This window comes from Zootermopsis nevadensis, unplaced genomic scaffold (assembly GCF_977971745.1).
Source record: "Zootermopsis nevadensis isolate Lab colony 2312 unplaced genomic scaffold, Znev_1.0 Znev_ptg000058l, whole genome shotgun sequence".
In the NCBI taxonomy this organism is placed as follows: domain Eukaryota; kingdom Metazoa; phylum Arthropoda; class Insecta; order Blattodea; family Termopsidae; genus Zootermopsis; species Zootermopsis nevadensis.
The window spans coordinates 180,142-199,447 of NW_028259189.1; the positions used below are offsets into that span (position 1 = coordinate 180,142).

The following is a 19,306-nucleotide window of genomic DNA, read 5'->3' on the forward strand; positions in this document are numbered from 1 at the left end:
GCTTCGGCTGGCCTGCTGAACATCAGTCGCCCTCGGTTGCCCTTGGGTGAACTCTGGCAGCCCTCATTCGGCACGAGTGTCTTCCGAGTTGCCGAACTAAGGGGTTCCCCACACCAGCTAACCTCGAGTCAAACCTCTCAGTTAGTGCTCTGATGTGGTCGGCAAAGAAAGGGACCCCCAGATCCTCATGTATTTGCCTGTTACTAACGTACCAGGGCGCGTTAGTAACAATTCGAAGACACTTGGATTGCAGAACTTGCAGCTTCTGGACGTGGCTGTGGGCAGCTGACCTCCAGATCGGGCATGCGTAATCCATTATGGGACGGATGAGCTGCTTATAGAGTAGTACACCGTTCCTGATTGACAGGCCACTTCTCCTATTGATAAGCGGGCCTAGCACACCTAATCGTTGCGCTGCCTTCTTTCCCACTTGGTTGACGTGCGCCGACCAAGTAAGCCCGGCGTCAAGGGTGACCCCCAGATACTGTGCTGTTTTGACCCATTGGATCGGCTGTCCGAGGAACTGCACTGCTCGGGGCTGTTGGATGTGTCTTCTCGCGGAAATGAAGAGAACCGCGGTGCTCTTCGAGACGTTGATAGCAATCCTCCAGGCCCTGAGCCAGAGCTCAAGTCTACTGAGGTAGGTCTCCAGATACCTGACGAGAAGCGTTGGGCTACGGGACGTGACTACTAGAGCCGTGTCGTCCGCGTATTGTGCTAACTCGACGTGGCGGGACGGTGTGGGTATGTCGTTGACATACAGACTGAAGAGCACAGGGGAGAGAATTCCGCCCTGCACAACTCCAGCCCGCATGGTACGACGTGTGGACGTGGCCGACTGGAAGGATGTCTGGAATGTCCGGTCAGCGAGGTAGGAAGAGATGGTTTTTACCAAGTACGACGGGAAGTTGAGGACGGTCAGTTTGTATAGGAGGCCTTGGACCCAGACTGTGTCGAAGGCTTTGGCCACGTCCAGGAAAACCGCGCCGGTTAGCCGCTTCTCATCAAGGTTTCTGTTGACCCTTTCGACGAGGCGAGCCAGCTGTAACGATGTGCTGTGTCTGGGTCGAAACCCAAACTGCTCGTCGCGCAGCAGCCCGCGTTCACTGACCTCGTGTAGGACCCTCGTTAGTAGGATTTTCTCGCAGAGTTTGCCGATCGTGTCGAGAAGACTGATGGGTCTATAGGAAGAAGGTAGCGTGTGGTATTTCCCCGGCTTCAGTATGGACACCACTCGAGCGTGTTTCCATGCCGAGGGGAAGTGTTGCCTGCGAAGGACCGCGTTGAACACTTTCGTGAGAAAGGTTACCGCGCGTCGTGGAAGATGTTTCAGGACCCTGTTCGGTATACCGTTGGGGCCCGGAGCCTTGCCAAGCTTGAGTCCCTTGATGGCCTGGGCGACCTCCGATGGACTGGTTAATTTTGGTTCATTTACAGGGGCATACTCGTATGCTCGCATCGCTTCGTTAACCATGTCAATTGTAGTCAGGTCCGACGGGTAGTCTACCGGCTGGAACTGGACCTCAAGGCTGTCGGCTAGGGCTTCTGCCTTCTCGGGGTTCGAGAGAGCCAGTCCTCCCATCACTAAGAAGGGGGGCGACGGAGTGGGGACTCGCATCACACGCTTGGTCATTTTCCAAAGCGACTGGTCCTCGCAGTCCAAGGATTCGAGCGTGTCGCTCCACTGTTCGTTCCGCCACTCGTTGAGACGATAGGTCACCGACCTCTGGAGTCGATTGACCTGGGTCTTAAGAGCGGGGTCTCTTGTGACCTGCCATCGCCTCCTCAGCCGGTTCTTCAGGCGTATTTCATCTCGAATACTAGCGGGTAGAAGCGGTCGCCTGTCAATGCGGGGTCGAAGCTTGGGAGCGGACGCTGCTGTGGCTTCCAGGATAGCACTGGTCAGCTCCTCGACGCACTTGTCAATTTCTTCCTCGTCGTTTACCACGGGGTTCCCCGGTAGTCTGCTTTCGAGGCAAGCCTGGAATGCAGCCCAGTCCATTCTCGCGAAGTCCGGGCGATCAGGCAGGTTTTGAAAGGACGATCGGCACGTGGTGTCGACGAGGACGGGCAGGTGATCTGAGCTGAGTGCGGGGCAGACAGTCAGGTGCACCGGTAGGACGAAGTCCTTGATGAGGACAATATCAAGGACGTCAGGTGTGGCGTTGTGTGTGTAGGGAGCCGTGGTTGGAGAATCCGGCCCGTAGATGAAGCAGGAATTTCTGTTGGCGTAATCACGCAGGAGCGAGCCCCTAGTAGAGATAAGGCTAGAATTCCAGTCCGTGTGTTTCGCGTTGAGGTCACCAGCCAAGAGGACCGGGAAACCCCCGCTCAAGCACTCGGTCAGGTCCGACTCTATCCATGGCCGGGTGGGTGCGAGGTATGCCGCCACTAGCTTGACTTTCCTGGTTGCCAGTACCAGGTGAATGGCGGTTGCTTCTAGTTGTTGTAGACCCGATACCGGCACAGGGTAATGATCAATGCCCCTGCGGACAAGGATCGCTGTGCCACCCCCTAGCGTCGGGCGGTCCGTACGGTGGCAAACGTAGTTCGCGAACCTCAAGGCCCGACCCGACGTGAGGTGCGTCTCGTTCAGGAGGCAAACATCGACTCCGTAGTCACCGAGGAACTGCTCCAGCTCCAGCTTCCTGTCGCGGACACCGTCGGCGTTCCAGTAAGCCAGCCGCAAGGCCTTGCTACCGTGTCCTCTAGGCCGTGCAGTCATTGTCGGCCATGAAGAGGAGAACGGTTTTGAGGAGGGCTCGCGGACGAGACCCCCCGGGGGGGAGTGAATGGATCGCGGCGAGGAGACGTCGTGTCAACTCAATGCAGACCCGTGGTGAGAGGGTTTCCAGGATATCTGAGATGTCCTGGAGCGGTGATTGACCCTTGGGTGGGGTGGGGTCAGTCTTCTTGAGAGCAGGTGCTGTGGGATTTGCCACCGGCGCCACAGGACGAGCGGGCTTGGCACGGCCGCCCTTGGGGATAGTCTGCCGCTCAGTCTGTACAATGGCTCCAGTTGGCGTTGGGGCGGGGTTCTTCATAGCCGCAGCCTTGACGACGCGGCCACCACGGACCACGTGGTTCCACCCAGGGCCCAAGTTCTCCTGCTCGAGGGAAGGCTTAGCTAGCGCCGATTTGGGCGCTGGCAGGCGCGTGGAGACGTCGTCCTTTCGGCCGCGATCCCCTTTTGCACGCTGTGCAGCGGCCGTCTTGGCTTCCTTCCACTTACTGCAACCTCTATAGTTCGCAGTGTGGTTGCCTCCGCAGCTGCAGCACTTAAGTTGTTGCTTGGGGGTGGCACACGACCCGGATGGGTGAGCGTCCCCGCAGGCCACGCACCTGGGTGCATAACCGCAGTTCCGCTGCGTGTGCCCGAAGCGTTGGCACCGTTTACACTGCATGGGCCCCTTTGGTGCAACATATGTTTCTACCTTGACCCGCAGACCGCAGATCTCAGTAAGGGAACGCACTTTCGCCACGTCGGGGCCTCGTGCTATCGACACTATAAAGTGTGGCGTAAGGGGACGGTCACCGTCCTGGTCCATGGCCCGGCGCCTCAATCGCAGTTGCATGACCCCCTGCACAGCAATGTGCATGGCGGCCAGCTCCTCGCGTACCTCGGCCTCAGGCATGCGCACGCCCAGGTTTTTAATCAGCAGGCGCACGCACCGATCCTCAGGGAGGGAGAATGTGTGAAAACTCACACCCTCGCCCTCATCGAGGGACCGCAGGACCCTGACGGTGGCCCGGAACCCGTCGGCGGTCTCAGGCACAAGAGCCAGAAGTTCTCCCTTCATCTGCGCCACGATCCCGCAGGCCAACTCCGCGCGAATCCTATGCAGGAAGCTGCGTACGTCCTTCACCCCAGAGACGTACACCGGGGTTTTGTTACGGCGCTCCCCCGGAGCCGTTTTGTCCACTTGAGCGTTGGAAGAAGAAGCGGCGTCAGATGACACACCAGTGAGCGGCCCGGACAGGTCCCCAGTCACCTCCATCGAGGAAGAGGGTCCCGGCTGGGAGCCGGGTCCCTTGGCTGAGGGCTGCACTGTCCTGCTCATGGAAGCGGTGGATGATGTTGCTGCTACCGACGGTCCATCGGGCCGATGAACTTTTGCCGGTGCCGGCAGAGAAGGTGACTGGGCTCCGGACAGTGGCCCGGGCGTCGGGCGCCTGGATGCGGGTTCCAACGAACCGCTCGAATTGGACAAGTCCAACTCTTTGGCTTTCCTCTTGCCAGTGTTGGCTCGAGTAGGCCCTCCGACCACGGTCGTAGCTGTTGTATTTAATGCTGCTGCCACTGCTGCCCGCTGTCTTTGCTTTTCCGCCGCGATGGCGTCCAGGATCTGCTTCTGGACCTGTTGGAACACTTCAGGGAGGTGGGCCTTCAGAAAGGCCAGCTCACCTCCTTCCATGTCTCTCAAACTTTGTTCAATTGTAAGAGACCACGACGTCCACGTCACAGATTTCTCAAACTTTGTTCAATTGTAAGAGACCACGACGTCCACGTCACAGATTTCTTAATAATTCTTATATAAGATAAGCACTTTCTATTTTCTAAAACGTTTTACCAGCACAAAAGCTCAACTCACTCTCAACCCTCAATCCGTAAATATGGACCAACCAACCAAACCAAAGAAGCTAACTGAGGGCAGAGGCCTGCGCAAGCGCAAGCATCGTCCCTACCTAGGTGAAACCATTCCTGCGCACAAGACGCATTGCTGGAAATGGTAAACGGTCTTAATATAAGAACGGAAATTTTGCTAACGCTAACGGGGTTTCGTCGTGGCGGGAGCCTCGACCATTCAAACTGGGATTTGTTGCTGCTGATGGGAGGTTATCCTGTCAGGCAAGTTGTCGAAGGAATTTGGTTGGTTGGGTCTCTGGGGTATGAACCCAGAGAGGGAGGGGCCGTTTCGGCTGAAGGCCTCTGCGGCATGGGGGGAAGATCACTTCAGCTGATGGCCTCCATGATCGGGGGGAAGGGTGGCGGGCCGTGCCCCTATTAAGTTATACCCTGGCATTCGCCTTACAACTGAGGAAAGCACGGAAAACCTCAGTCAGGGTAGCCGAGTAGTCTAACCACTCGTTGTGCTGACTTGGCCGTCTTTTGGGGATGGCTTCGGCTGGCCTGCTGAACATCAGTCGCCCTCGGTTGCCCTTGGGTGAACTCTGGCAGCCCTCATTCGGCACGAGTGTCTTCCGAGTTGCCGAACTAAGGGGTTCCCCACACCAGCTAACCTCGAGTCAAACCTCTCAGTTAGTGCTCTGATGTGGTCGGCAAAGAAAGGGACCCCCAGATCCTCATGTATTTGCCTGTTACTAACGTACCAGGGCGCGTTAGTAACAATTCGAAGACACTTGGATTGCAGAACTTGCAGCTTCTGGACGTGGCTGTGGGCAGCTGACCTCCAGATCGGGCATGCGTAATCCATTATGGGACGGATGAGCTGCTTATAGAGTAGTACACCGTTCCTGATTGACAGGCCACTTCTCCTATTGATAAGCGGGCCTAGCACACCTAATCGTTGCGCTGCCTTCTTTCCCACTTGGTTGACGTGCGCCGACCAAGTAAGCCCGGCGTCAAGGGTGACCCCCAGATACTGCGCTGTTTTGACCCATTGGATCGGCTGTCCGAGGAACTGCACTGCTCGGGGCTGTTGGATGTGTCTTCTCGCGGAAATGAAGAGAACCGCGGTGCTCTTCGAGACGTTGATAGCAATCCTCCAGGCCCTGAGCCAGAGCTCAAGTCTACTGAGGTAGGTCTCCAGATACCTGACGAGAAGCGTTGGGCTACGGGACGTGACTACTAGAGCCGTGTCGTCCGCGTATTGTGCTAACTCGACGTGGCGGGACGGTGTGGGTATGTCGTTGACATACAGACTGAAGAGCACAGGGGAGAGAATTCCGCCCTGCACAACTCCAGCCCGCATGGTACGACGTGTTGACGTGGCCGACTGGAAGGATGTCTGGAATGTCCGGTCAGCGAGGTAGGAAGAGATGGTTTTTACCAAGTACGACGGGAAGTTGAGGACGGTCAGTTTGTATAGGAGGCCTTGGACCCAGACTGTGTCGAAGGCTTTGGCCACGTCCAGGAAAACCGCGCCGGTTAGCCGCTTCTCATCAAGGTTTCTGTTGACCCTTTCGACGAGGCGAGCCAGCTGTAACGATGTGCTGTGTCTGGGTCGAAACCCAAACTGCTCGTCGCGCAGCAGCCCGCGTTCACTGACCTCGTGTAGGACCCTCGTTAGTAGGATTTTCTCGCAGAGTTTGCCGACCGTGTCGAGAAGACTGATGGGTCTATAGGAAGAAGGTAGCGTGGGGTCCTTCCCCGGTTTCAGTATGGACACCACTCGAGCGTGTTTCCATGCCGAGGGGAAGTGTTGCCTGCGAAGGACCGCGTTGAACACTTTCGTGAGAAAGGTTACCGCGCGTCGTGGAAGATGTTTCAGGACCCTGTTCGGTATACCGTTGGGGCCCGGAGCCTTGCCAAGCTTGAATCCCTTGATGGCCTGGGCGACCTCCGATGGACTGGTTAATTTTGGTTCATTTACAGGGGCATACTCGTATGCTCGCATCGCCTCGTTTGAGAATCGGGTGTTGAGGAGGATATTTGGGCCTAGGAGAGAAGACGATGGGGCATGGAGAAAACTGCATAATGATGAGCTTAAAAATCTGTACTGCTCCCCCAGTATTGTCAGGGTGATTAAGTCGAGAAGAGTGAGATGGGCGGGACATGTAGCGCGCATGGATGGGACAAGAGGTGGTTGGGAAGCCTGAGGGGAACAGACCTCTGGGGAGACCTAGACGTAGATGGGAGGATAATCTCAGGCGGGATCTATGGGAGATAGGAGTTGAAGGAGACTGGATTTTGTTGGCCCAGGACAGGGTCCGGTAGAGGGCTTTGGTTTGTTCGCTGATGAACCTTCGGGTTCCGTAAGCAATCTGGTTGGTTGGGTCCACTATTTGGGAAGCCTGAGGGGAAGAGACCTCTGGGGAGACCTAGACGTAGATGGGAGGATAATCTCAGGCGGGATCTATGGGAGATAGGAGTTGAAGGAGACTGGATTTTGTTGGCCCAGGACAGGGTCCGGTGGAGGGCTTTGGTTAATTCGGTGATGAACCTTCGGGTTCCGTAAGCCATCTAGTTGGTTGGGTCCACTATTTGGGAAGCCTGAGGGGAAGAGACCTCTGGGGAGACCTAGACGTAGATGGGAGGATAATGTCACGCGGAATCTATGGGAGATAGGAGTTGAAGGACTCTGGATTTCGTTGGCCCAGGACAGGGTCCGGTGGAGGGCTTTGGTTAATTCGGTGATGAACATTCGGGTTCAGTAAGCCATCTAGTTACTTAGGTAGTAAGTTATTACGAACTGTTCAGTCAGTGGAATGTACAACCTGCGATGTATGTTGAAATATTTGTGTTAATTTGCTGGTTGACTTTAAAATTTCTGTAGTAGTTGTTATAACCGCAGATATTTCTTCGAAGATTCGAGGGTTATTTTCTGGTACTGACCTAAACTGTTTTCTGTGAGCATCCGATTCGTAAGTTATATTCTGTTAAGCCTACGCCCGCTCTTGAACCCCTCGCAGTTAATCTGGTCCCATTAGTACACGTTCTGGGAGTTTTTGAATCTTCAGATAACAATAATTCATCCACAACATTGACAGAAGGATACTTTTATTTAGCTACGTGGGTTATAAAACTTAAACTTTATGAGCTTTTCTTGTAATTTTCTGCTCGCCGTTTCTCGAAATCAGTTTAAATTAACGAATGCTTCCTGATGTTTCAGGAACCTCTTCACGACACAGAACACCACTGAGGAGACTGACATTCTCCTCCACGGAGTCAGCTCAGATGTGATGATCCAGATACTGGATTATATTTATTTTCGCGAGGTGGACATCCACTCCGACAACGCTCGTCAGCTGCTTGAGGCGGCTGAGTACTTGTGTAATCCGGACGTGCCTAAAGTATGCTGCGACTTCCTCAAGAACGCGATGGACGTCGACAACTGTGTCGGCATCATGCATTTCGCAAGGTAATTGATGTTCATTTGTCATTCGCTGTGACGCCAGTCTTCGTCGCTGGAGCGAATCACATTTACTCAAGAGAGCAGTCGAGTGCCGGGTCGGAGATTAAAGCCTCTTACTGAGGACTCGGCAAATTATAAACTTTGGCAGGTTGTTATTAATGTGCCTGTAATTTAAATTTTCTGATTTAACTGCATATATTTCGATCGTTATTACGACGAGCAGATGACTAATTTCACCATGTAGAACGTGAATCATGACCTATTTCATGGTCACAATTAAATTTGTCTTCCTCTCGAATTCCTTTTCTTCTTTCTTTCTTTCTCTGCGGAATTCCTTGCTTCTTACATAATTCTCCCAAAATCAAAATCAACATTGAGCCCCACATTTTCTGCATACAGCAAAACCTCTGTTAACCGAGCCTCGATTATCCGATTCCCGCATTAAGCGACCGAATTTCAACCAGATCGGTTGCGATTGGATTTCCATCGGCGAGAGTGTTTAAAGCGATGTCCACGCGGTAGAATTCATTGATCTAACCTCACCACAGGTTTTGCTGATTATTATGAACACTTTAGGACATTTAGAGAATTGGTTATTATGCGGCAAAGACAAAGACCGACCCGCTGGGTCCCGTAGGTGCTGAACCCTTATTCCTTCTTGTTCAGGACAACACAGCAAGCAAATCAACTGACATCGACAGAATCACACCAGAACCTCCAGTTCATGCGATGGACAGAATGACTTATAAATTCACTCTTTTAGTTCAGGGACTCCTTCGAACAGCGCTCACGAGTGACTTTTACCATCGGCTTGTGCGAGCGAAAAGCCCTCATCATCTGCTGCCGAGGAAAATTTGTATTGAGTCTCTAGGTATTTGTTCTTATCCATGACCACGTTCCCTTTTCCCTCGCTCATCCGACCCGGGGTTCCCCCACATAGTCCGCTTAAACGAGGTTTCACGGGATTAACATACACAGTTACCAAAACGTCGTTTCGCCAAGCTTAATGCCAGAATTAAAAGTTCTACACTCCTCATCTCACTGCCTTCTTCACTTGCGTACGCCAAGCCCTTGTTTCAACCTATAACCTTTTCACGAGGACGAGCGGGCATTGCCTGGGAACCTTCAGAGCCGAAAACTTTCTATTTTCCTCCGGTTAAACGGAGCGTATCTCATCGTTGCTTCTCCACGTGTCTGCTCTCAGTCTCACTCATTCGGGCTTCAAAGGGCTAAGGTAAAAACTGAAGGCGAAATACTGTGGTGTGCATATCCTTGAGAATCCAGTTCCTGCTGCAGGGTTTCAATATCTCAGAGTTCGAAGGAGATCGAATCTGAGTCGGCTCTTACACTCGCCTGCGCCGACCTTGAGACTCGTGCTCGTAGCCTCGTTCTGCGCCACTTCGTGGAAGTGTCTCAGAAGAGCAAAGAACTGCTGGAACTGCCTGCAGAGAAGCTGCAAGCGATAATCGATTCCGAGGAACTGAACGTGAGGGACGAGAGAGTTGTGTGGGAGTGCATTCTCCGGTGGATCAACCACGACCCGAACAACAGGAAAGGTCATATCGCGGACCTTTTGAAGGGCGTCAGACTGGGACGTCTGGACACAAAAGTTTTCAAGGAGGTCAGTATTGCCCCTGAAATCGTGGATGTCTATAGGAAGTGAAGCCCGCATTTTAATTCCATATTCACACGTGTTCATAACTAATTAATACAAATCTGGAGCCTTTTTCTTCGTCACGTGTCCGTCTGTCTGTTCGCAGTTCCAGCTCGAGAACGTCTGAACGGATATTCATTTGATTTAATGCTGATAAGCTTTAACAGATTCTGTTGACATATTCCAATTCTGGTTAAAATCTTACAATAACAACGTGAAAAGTACACAATGTTTTCAATGCCTTATTCCGGGCAAAATTTCCTGCGTAAGAAATCCCCAGATTCCCTTAGTTACCATGGTTACAGTAACTACCTGTGGAATGCCACTGGTAACACGCTCGCATACATGTGAGTATGTGCAAAACAAATATTCGATTAGTCCTTTTATTCAGATATGAGGTTGGTATTAATAATCGCCTTTTATTCATCGTCTGTAAGTTTGATAGTCCGTCGGCGCTACAATTTTTTATTACAGTCTCAGCGTTTATTAAGATCGATTACGTGTTTTATTTCAACTACAACATTCCATCGTTAACTACATTCAAACGTCCACTCAGCTTGAATAGGAAAATCCTCCAACAGATAATCACGTCTTCTGGCGCAGCGTTCTACTTAACCAAAGATCCTACTGCCATAAGAAACGTGTCTCAGCTGCTATAACAAATTCACGTATCTCCGACGATATATATAGTCAACCCGAGAACTGTTAGTATGACAATCCTCAGCTGATTGACCACATAGGGACAACAGATATCGGAAAAGTGCAGCAAGAAGGCTTCGTTCTACCTCCGAGAATAAATTACCCCAGGGGCTTCAAATTCATAGTCAACTTTAACATTCTAACATTTTAAACGTACTCTCACGAACCAACCTTACAACTTATGGTATTCTTTCTTCCATTTCATAACGAGCTTTAACCCGAGAGGAAAAAAGTTTCTACTCTAGGTCAAATTCCCTGTGATTTCAGGCTCTCACCTCTCACGAATATTTGTGAAACAATCGCACGGATCCATGAAAATGTTATCTGCTTCAAATGTCTTTACAACTTATCATTCGTATCTACCAGTTTCGAACACTTAAAGAGAAAAACCTGATGATGACCAATTAAGGTCGAAACATGCAATGGCCCTTAATAGACATCGAGCCCATAATCACACGCTATTGTGTTGACGGGCCTTCCACCCAACCATCAACATGCAGAAGGTTGCCTCCCTTGAAACTCGAAGCAACTAATTGTCATAATTTTCTTTAGATGTTACGTAATTTTGACGACTAATTAAAGTTATCGAATCAAAAAGAATGTGCATCTCGCACGGGAGAGACGATGAATAAATTACAATTTTTAATGTAACTCAAAATGCAGCCCTTACTGAAGTATTTAACTTTCGGTTAAAACACATTTCAATAGTTTCCTCTAAGATCGATTTAACCTTGTTTTCGCTTCTCCCCTCAACCTGTGCATTTGTTAAGAGCGTCGTTAAATAAACCAAAAAACATATTTTCCTGTATATGTCACAGTCTATTTCGGTGATTTCAGAACCAAATTATTTGTGAATTTCTTGTCTCCTCTGCATTGGAACATGGAATCCCTTCCTAAAAGTTCATAAGGTCCACATTGAACTGTTCAACAGGTATCAAATCACCCTTACGTGACTGAAAACGAGGCGTGCAGACCCTTGATCTCGGAGACGCTCGAATTCCTGGACGACGTGGAAAGGTTGCCGAAGGACGACAAGGACCTCGTGACACCAAGGATTGCCCGCCCGCGAATCCCTCAGGACATTCTGTTTGCTATTTGTGGGTATCGCGACGGAAGGCTTTCAGATGTGATCGAAGCGTACGACGCACGAGCACACCGGTGGACTGTGGTGAGTTGCACAGATTTCGACTCTTACCGTGCCTTATTAAATGACGCCTACGACAAAAACTACTTTTCCTACTTTTTGCTAATTTTTACGAAGTAATTGTTTATTTAAACTTAATCACAATGACCTCTTAGCCTCTTTATTTCCATCAGCAGTGAACCCTTTTTTAAGAGAAGCTCCAAAGACATGAATTAAAAAGAATAAATAAATACATTAATTACACAAATTCTGAGTCTCACGTACAATGTAAGTTCTAATAGGAATCGACCAAGGATGTGAAGTTTTCCTTAAATACCGTTTACAATAAGCGTCCTACTTCAACTGTCATGGCGACCTGTCTGCTGATTTTCGACATGGAACGAAGTCATCGGTGATCGTCAGTGGATTTCAACGTAATAAAAGAAGCACTGATCAGTGTCGATGCTGGCCATCTGCGTGGTAACGCCTCGTGAATTAGAAGGCTTTGGTGTGGGGTGGGGGACGTACTGCCTCCAGCTTTGCGTCGAAAAACCCAAAACACCAAAATCTGTCTTTGCCATCTTACGAACGTGAAATTAATTCTACATTTGTCTGTTGAACTTGACGAGAGCTTCTCCTCGGGTCTTCCTGTTTCCACCTTTGCTCCAAGTGAATTTCTCGCGGTCTTTGTCGAGTGCCATCCTCCACGGTGTAGCAATTTCGGTCCACTGTTGGGGGTTGCACCCCTGCGCCGGTGGTTGGTCGCCTGAACTCTAATGTAAGGACTTCACTTCAATAGACCGAATGACCCAAAGAAACGTAAAACCATTACCTGTCGTTCCTGCAGGTGGAGGGGGTCGACGCGATCGGTCGTCGAATGAATCATGGCACGGCAGTGGTCGGTTTCGACATTTACGTCATCGGAGGTTTATACGACAGGAAAGACTTAGACTCATGTCTCTGCTTCAACGCTGTTACGAAGACATGCCGCGAGGTGGCGCCTATGAATGCCCGAAGGTAAGATGCAGATTTCTAGCTAAGGAACTCCTTGGAGCAGAGTCCTTATTCAAAAGCTGATAGTCGCTCTCTTAGTCAAAATATAAATCTGGGCAGGGGATTTAAAATTGTACCACTCACACACAGGATCATCGTGCGAAGTGTGAATAGGTCGGAGGACTTTTGCGACAAAGTTGGTTTTAAGAATGCGATTTGCATTTTAATTCATTTGAGTTAAGATTTAACATTGTCAAGCGAACAATTGCGTTCTGCGAGAGGAAATGCATCTGAATCAGCAGTAAATGAGCATAGCTGAGCGTGTACTTTTACCATTTCAGACGCAGATTAAGTGTGGCAGTTCTGCGAGGTGCAGTGTTCGCCATTGGCGGTGGAGATTATACGACTGCGAGACAAACCAGTGGTCGTGGATCGCTCCCATGAACACAGGGCGATCCAGTGCAAGTGCAGCTGTACTGAATGGTACGTAAATGCTGTTAAATATAAATGTGTGAATTAGAGCGTGTAATATCGCAAGGACGGTTGAAGGAATCTCAGGATTTGAGGTTCTCACGGCGGGGAGTATGAAGATACCTGTCGTTTCGCTTCTGCCGACGTTTCAGACGAACTTTATACATTCATCTTCAAGGCATTCCTCTTCGCTCTTGAACTTAGTTCCATTATCCAATATTCTTCTATTATCTCCTTCTTTTATCCGTGCTACGGACTTCGTTATTTCACAGACTGCAACGGCTTGAAGTTCCGAGTGCGTGATGGTTTCTTCTGCTCTCGTAAGCTGTCCCTCGACATGGTCTTCTGCCTTTTTATTGTAAACTAGGATTGAGTGTAAGCAACCATCAAACTATCAAACTGGCTCTCATATAATATAGATTTAATATGTTTTTGAGACGGTTAATAATCTCATGTAAATAGCACATTTTATTATAAATGTAGAGCAAATTTTGGCACCTCGTACCGTTCATCTCCGGTACCAAATTTAATAAAATTCATTTCACAGAAGATTTCCATTACGCATTAATGTAAGCACTTTGTGCTGTTTATATTAAATTTTATCTGTTAAACTCGTTTCCTTTGAGACGCTTATTGTCTGCATTCGAAACAAAGAAACAGATGAACAGAGACGGCCGTGTCTGTGCAGTTTCTGTGACTCGAAGGGGGACTTAATAGATTTACAAATTTAAGTAGGGATTGTCCCATGTCTGTGCTCTGCATGAACCACTTTAATTATAGCTAATTTGTTTCAGACAAAATATACGTCGCTGGTGGATCATATTATAAGAATTGTCTAAACTCGGTGGAAGTTTATGACTCGGACACCGACCGATGGACGTTCGTTGCACCAATGCTCTCTGAACGTGACTCTTTTTCTTGCGTCGCGTTCCACGGCTGTCTGTACGCCCTGGGTGAGAACTCTGGACATTCCGAGGGATGCTCCTCTATCCTTCTTACAGAAATCGCTATTGTGAAATGTTTTCCTGGTTTTCTTAGAGTGACTGAGATTTTATCAACAGGATTTTCTCCCGTCATTACAGAGTCAGTTTGTCAGTAATTTTAAACCCGATTCGTGGTTTCGATTAAATTCTCCACAAAGAACACTTAACTAACTAACTAACATTATATAATCTCTTCTGGTATCTATATTAAGGTACGCCTCATTTTTCACACAGTCCCAGTTTTGAAGGTAAATATTTTGTTCTTTTAGCAAGGAAAATTCAGTTTCGTCGCGCTGTTATCCCCAAAAAGCCGATGGTTTAAAGCAGTCCCTTCGCAGTCTTTGATATTCGTCACTTGTTTGTGTAACGCCTTTTTGAACAGTCCATCTAGTGTTGATATTTAAAGTTAATTTCGCACGTAGTTTCATGAAGCAGACGACAGATGTCAGGCGCAATTGCCTGATGCTACAAGTACGAAAATAATATTTTAGCTATTTCATCCTTAACTTCGTTCCTCGTACTAATATTAACAGTGCAAAAGGGAATGAATTTTCTTCGTTGCATTTCCGTTTACGAAAAATTTTAAGAGCGCAAAGTCCGTTGATTAAGCATTGAAGTTACGGGAAATACAAACATCTAGAAAGTTATAATTGGTAATGTTGAAAGTAAGATACCACTTGTGATACATAATCTTAAAAGGAAGTATAATATTAAAATGTTTTTAAGGATCTAGAGTATGTGAGAAGAGGTCAACTATCGACTTTTGTGAATAAGGTAATGAAACTTGTGGCTTCATAAAGACCAAACATTTCGTGGCCAGGTGACAGTTACAAATATCAAGAGGGGCCCCGCTGAATGGGGTTAGAATAAGTTCCCTTTGGCAGCTTTTTTATATCCTGTGGCCTATTACGGAATTTGTGTGTGCAGGAGGACTCAACGAGACATCATCCCTGCTCAGTACCGAAAAGTACGACCCTACAGAGGACACGTGGACCGAAATCCCTGGCATGAACGTCTATTCAGATTATTTAAATGCAGAAGTGTTCGACGACACGATCTTCGTCATCAGTAGATATTTTGACAAGGGCCACTCCGAATCCCGCGTCGCATGTTTCGATGACAAGGAAAATCGATGGTTTGTTTCTTTTTTTATTGTTCAGGACTGTACAATCACAAACTGTTACTTTCGAAAAGCTCTAGGAAGTGAATCATTTCCGGTCAAGGTAACCGCGATCTTGCGGATGCTGCGCCGTGTAGTGACGTAGAAACTGACCGACGTTTCAGAGGTTCTTACTGCTAATCAGGGACTTGAATACAGCACGCGAAAAATGGGTGAGAGGAAGAGGGTAGAATGAACGCAGGCAGGGCGACGTTGCGGTCAAGCTGAATCGTTAAAGCAGAGGGCGAATGACTGGGAAATGCTAATCAGACGCTAACTGTAACTGCATTAATAAGAAGCTCTTTGACTAAGTTTCTCTGACCAATCTCACTCTCTTGGGCAGGAAGTGTCTGGCTTTCGACACATCAGCATCGCCACAATCTTCCGCTTTCATCAAAGTCTTAGGCTAGTCTCATGTTCCCATTTTTGATCGAAGTTTATTTCAAAATGGCTGTCTCTTGCCGTGTTTGACAGTCTCCTGCCATCTGTTGACGGATTGAGTAAGGAGCTCCGAAAACATCCCAGAAGACAAATTTCTTCACACTTGTTTGTGCAAGAGCCAGAAAGCCCACAGAAATTCGTTTGATTTTGGTTTTTGTCTATCTTACGTGTAGCAGAACCTCTCCAGAACTATTTTTGGTGGGACAAAATTTTTTTGAAAATATATTCCTAAAGGAGGGAAATATTGTCATGGGCGTGTCTCAAACAAGACGTGCTTATCTCTTCAAAGAAAGTGTGTGATTAAATTTGTTATTCTGACCGAAGGTAATGGCTTAATGAAGTGTACGAAACGTAGTTAGCGCAGAACACAAGTCATTTGACAGCGTTTTAAAATAGTCATAACCTCTCCCTCCACTTTAATGTAATAAAATGTATTACGTCATAATAGGACGTTGGCCGGGGTTCTATGCGCATGAGTGAAAGAAAGATCACGTGGGAACTGTTCTGAAATATGGTGAGGCAATCGTATATCGAATTCCGATTAGGGGAATTTTTGTTTAGGTTGTCAGGAAACAAATTACAAGCAACGACATTCCGGTGGAAGCTGTGCCCTTAGCTTCAAGCAGTTTCCCATTCAACCCAAAGACAGAGCCAACCCATCAGACATGGATATTTTTGGGGCAAAACATTTTACGACTCGCAAAGATAATTCTTTTATGCTTATTCGACACCGAAATCTCTGATATTTTAGAACCCCAGAAGTAAAAGTTTATATATTTTTAAGAAAATGAATAATTTCTTTACATAAATGCACTGACATTCAAATTATGTTTCTATTAAATAAATTATTTATGTCAGAAGACGCATTCCTTCATGAGATTCATCATCGCATGTGGAGCTACATATTTTCTGTAACTGTGTCCGCGAAATGTGATAAAAATTGTCTTCAGTGTAGATAATACCGATGGACGATGAAAAAGGGTTTGATTTCACTTTTAATATTTCAAATTGCAGGTACCAGGCGGCAAACATGAATGTTAGGAGATCCTTTCTGTCGACTTGTGTCATCAAGAACCTACCGAACGCAAGAGATTACGCCTACAAACACAGAGACAAATTAATGGAAGAGAAATGCAATGAGAAGATGGCGGAGTAACGTAAAAAATTGTTGGTTTGGGTAAAAAAGCAGGCAACTCTCGTTTTACGATCGAGTTGCGTTCCAAGACGTTGTTCGTTATAAGTTTTGTTCGTTATGTGCATCTTGCATTCCTGAGCTTTTACGATACATATCGTATACGTTAGCAGCCATTTTAAAGCATTAAAACCACGTACTAATTAACATATAATAATTTTCTGATAATTATTGTAATAAATACATTTTTAAAGTTCATTTCTTTACATTTTACAATTATGTTCACTATACGTTTGGCATTTTGTTTTATAAGGAACTCTATCTACTGGCGACTTTAAGAAGTTTTGAATGATTTGTGACGTTCGTAAACCGAGAGTTGCCTGTAGTTTGCAGTTGATTACAACCACGACGAACACATTAATTTTAATTAAGTACCTTACGAAAATAATGTAGAAAACTGGGAATTGATGTAGGATCTATAAAAGAAAATAAAATAAAGAGAAATATTGTTTGCAGCAAAGAAGGAAAAATTATTTCTCCTCCTTGTTTTCTGCTCAAGGACATTTGACATTGATGCCCTCAGCAAATGAGTCCACATTATTAACAAATATAATGAAAATCTGATCTCAGGTTCTTCAATCTGGACGGACAGACAAATATGCATTAGCCAATCCACCAGATACCAGGCAGGCAACTGCACCAGATTCAGAAACCACTGGTGGTTCAGTTAAATTAAACTGTATCATTAATTTTACATCCTCATGGAATGGAATAATTACCATGCTGTGCCCCATCCCCTCATTGCTTCAGGGGCCAAGTACTGTGAAGTATGTTGGTTTATCCAGCTGACAAAACAACATCTTGCATAAGCTATATGTGACAGGGCTTCAAGAGATTCTTCTCACTAGCTGTGGTACTAGAAGCATAACACAGAGGATTGCAAACACTCAAGATTGTCAATGGAAGCAACACACAGCCAGTTCAGTCCATCACCTACCCTCACAACCTTTTTCTCTAACATCCACCTTAATGTGTATTCCTGTCTCTTTCTAGGTCTTAGTGATTATGTCCTTGAAAACATCCATGATGCTGAAGAGTGTCACTGAGGATCTTGATCTACGCCCCCTGTAATTAGTCATGAATCATTCATAACGTCATGCACAGGATTTGTGATAAAACAACAGGGCAATGATTAAGCATTGGAAACACTTTGCTTTTGCCAGACCACTGTTCTGAAAAGGCTTCAAGAATGCGGTGAACCATCACAGAAAGATCGATACTGTTGGAAAAAACATTTTTGATTGCCTTAGTTTAGGGTTAACAAAATCTGTACCTTTTACAATTTTCTTCAGTGATTTGTTATGAATTCTTGAAAAAAAGAAAAGATCTCCAATAATTCTGATAAAAGAATCTTATGCAACATCAACAAAGACTTGGCTGGGTTCATGAATTTATAGTTAGATTCAGCTATTCATAATTGTTAAGGTTTGTACACAGTTAAGAATAAGAATAAGAAGAAAATGATAGTGAACTCGTGTTGGGCTGCTATCATCTTGCTTCAGTAACAGCCACTGCTTAACGGATCAGAAATCAGGTGTTTTATAAGCAGGAAATGCTAATTGTACTTACCACCTACATGCAGAAGGTTAGTCAGAGTGGGGGAATCGCATCACCTTAATTATTATTATTATTCAGTGTTCTGTCTTACGACAGGTCCATTGCTCTGCCCAAAAAGAGCTCTCCAGTTGTCCCTATTCTCGGCTTCTCGCTTTAACTCCTGAAACTTCATCTTCTTTCCTTGTTTAAGATCGTTGTTAGCTGTGTCAGTCTTCTTCCCAGTCCTCGCTTTCCTTCAACCTGGCCTTCGATGATATCACTCAGTAACCCACTCCTTCTCATAATATGTCCCAGCCAGTTAGCTTTCCTTCGTGTAATCGCCTGCAGAATGTTTCTTTGCTCGTAGACTCTCCTCAATACTTCTTCGTTGGTCACTCGATCCGTCCACCTGATCTTCTCTATTCTTCTCCAACACCACATTTCAAAACTCTCCAGGTATTTCTGTTCCTTCTTCCTGAGTGTCCAAGTCTCTGCTCCATACAGCGCGACACTCCATACGTAACACTTCACTAGTTTCTTCTTCATCTCCAAGCCCAACTTGCTAGTGAGAAGTATCCTCTTCTTGACAAAAGCTGCCTTGGCCATGGCTATCCTGGCCTTTACCTCCTTGGTGCATAGAGCGTCCGTCGTGCTCCACATTCTCCAGCTGTTGGTTTCCAACTACAACATTCAATGGTTCTGCTCTCGGTGCTATCCTCATTACCTTTGATTTTTCAATGTTGATTTCCATTCCATACTCTCCACCTGTTTCCACTAACTTGTCCTCCTCTTCCTTCGCCAATACTACTAAGTCGTCTGCATACTCTACAGTCGTTATCACTCTTCCTCCAATTTTGAAGTCTCGTGTTCCCTCCAGAGCTTCCTTGGCAAGTCACTCCCCGTACAGGTTAAAAAGAATTGGTGATAAGCAGCATCCCTGTCTTACACCTCTACCTATCTCAACGCTGTTGGTGTCTCCTGAGTCCAGTCTCACTTTGACTTTTTGCTGCATGTACAGG

At 47.1% G+C, this 19,306-nt stretch overlaps 1 protein-coding gene across 1 annotated transcript; it reads left to right on the top strand.

Annotated features, from left to right (window-relative positions):
* The first annotated feature begins 13,855 nt into the window (after positions 1-13,855).
* On the top strand, positions 13,856-17,393 carry LOC147871327 (kelch-like protein 36). The gene is made up of 3 exons (XM_087339942.1): positions 13,856-13,929; positions 14,887-15,094; positions 16,574-17,393. The coding sequence occupies exons 1-3, from the start codon at positions 13,869-13,871 to the stop codon at positions 16,713-16,715; spliced, it is 411 nt and encodes a 136-aa protein (XP_087196068.1). The 5' UTR covers positions 13,856-13,868; the 3' UTR covers positions 16,716-17,393.
* The last annotated feature ends 1,913 nt before the right edge of the window (positions 17,394-19,306 follow it).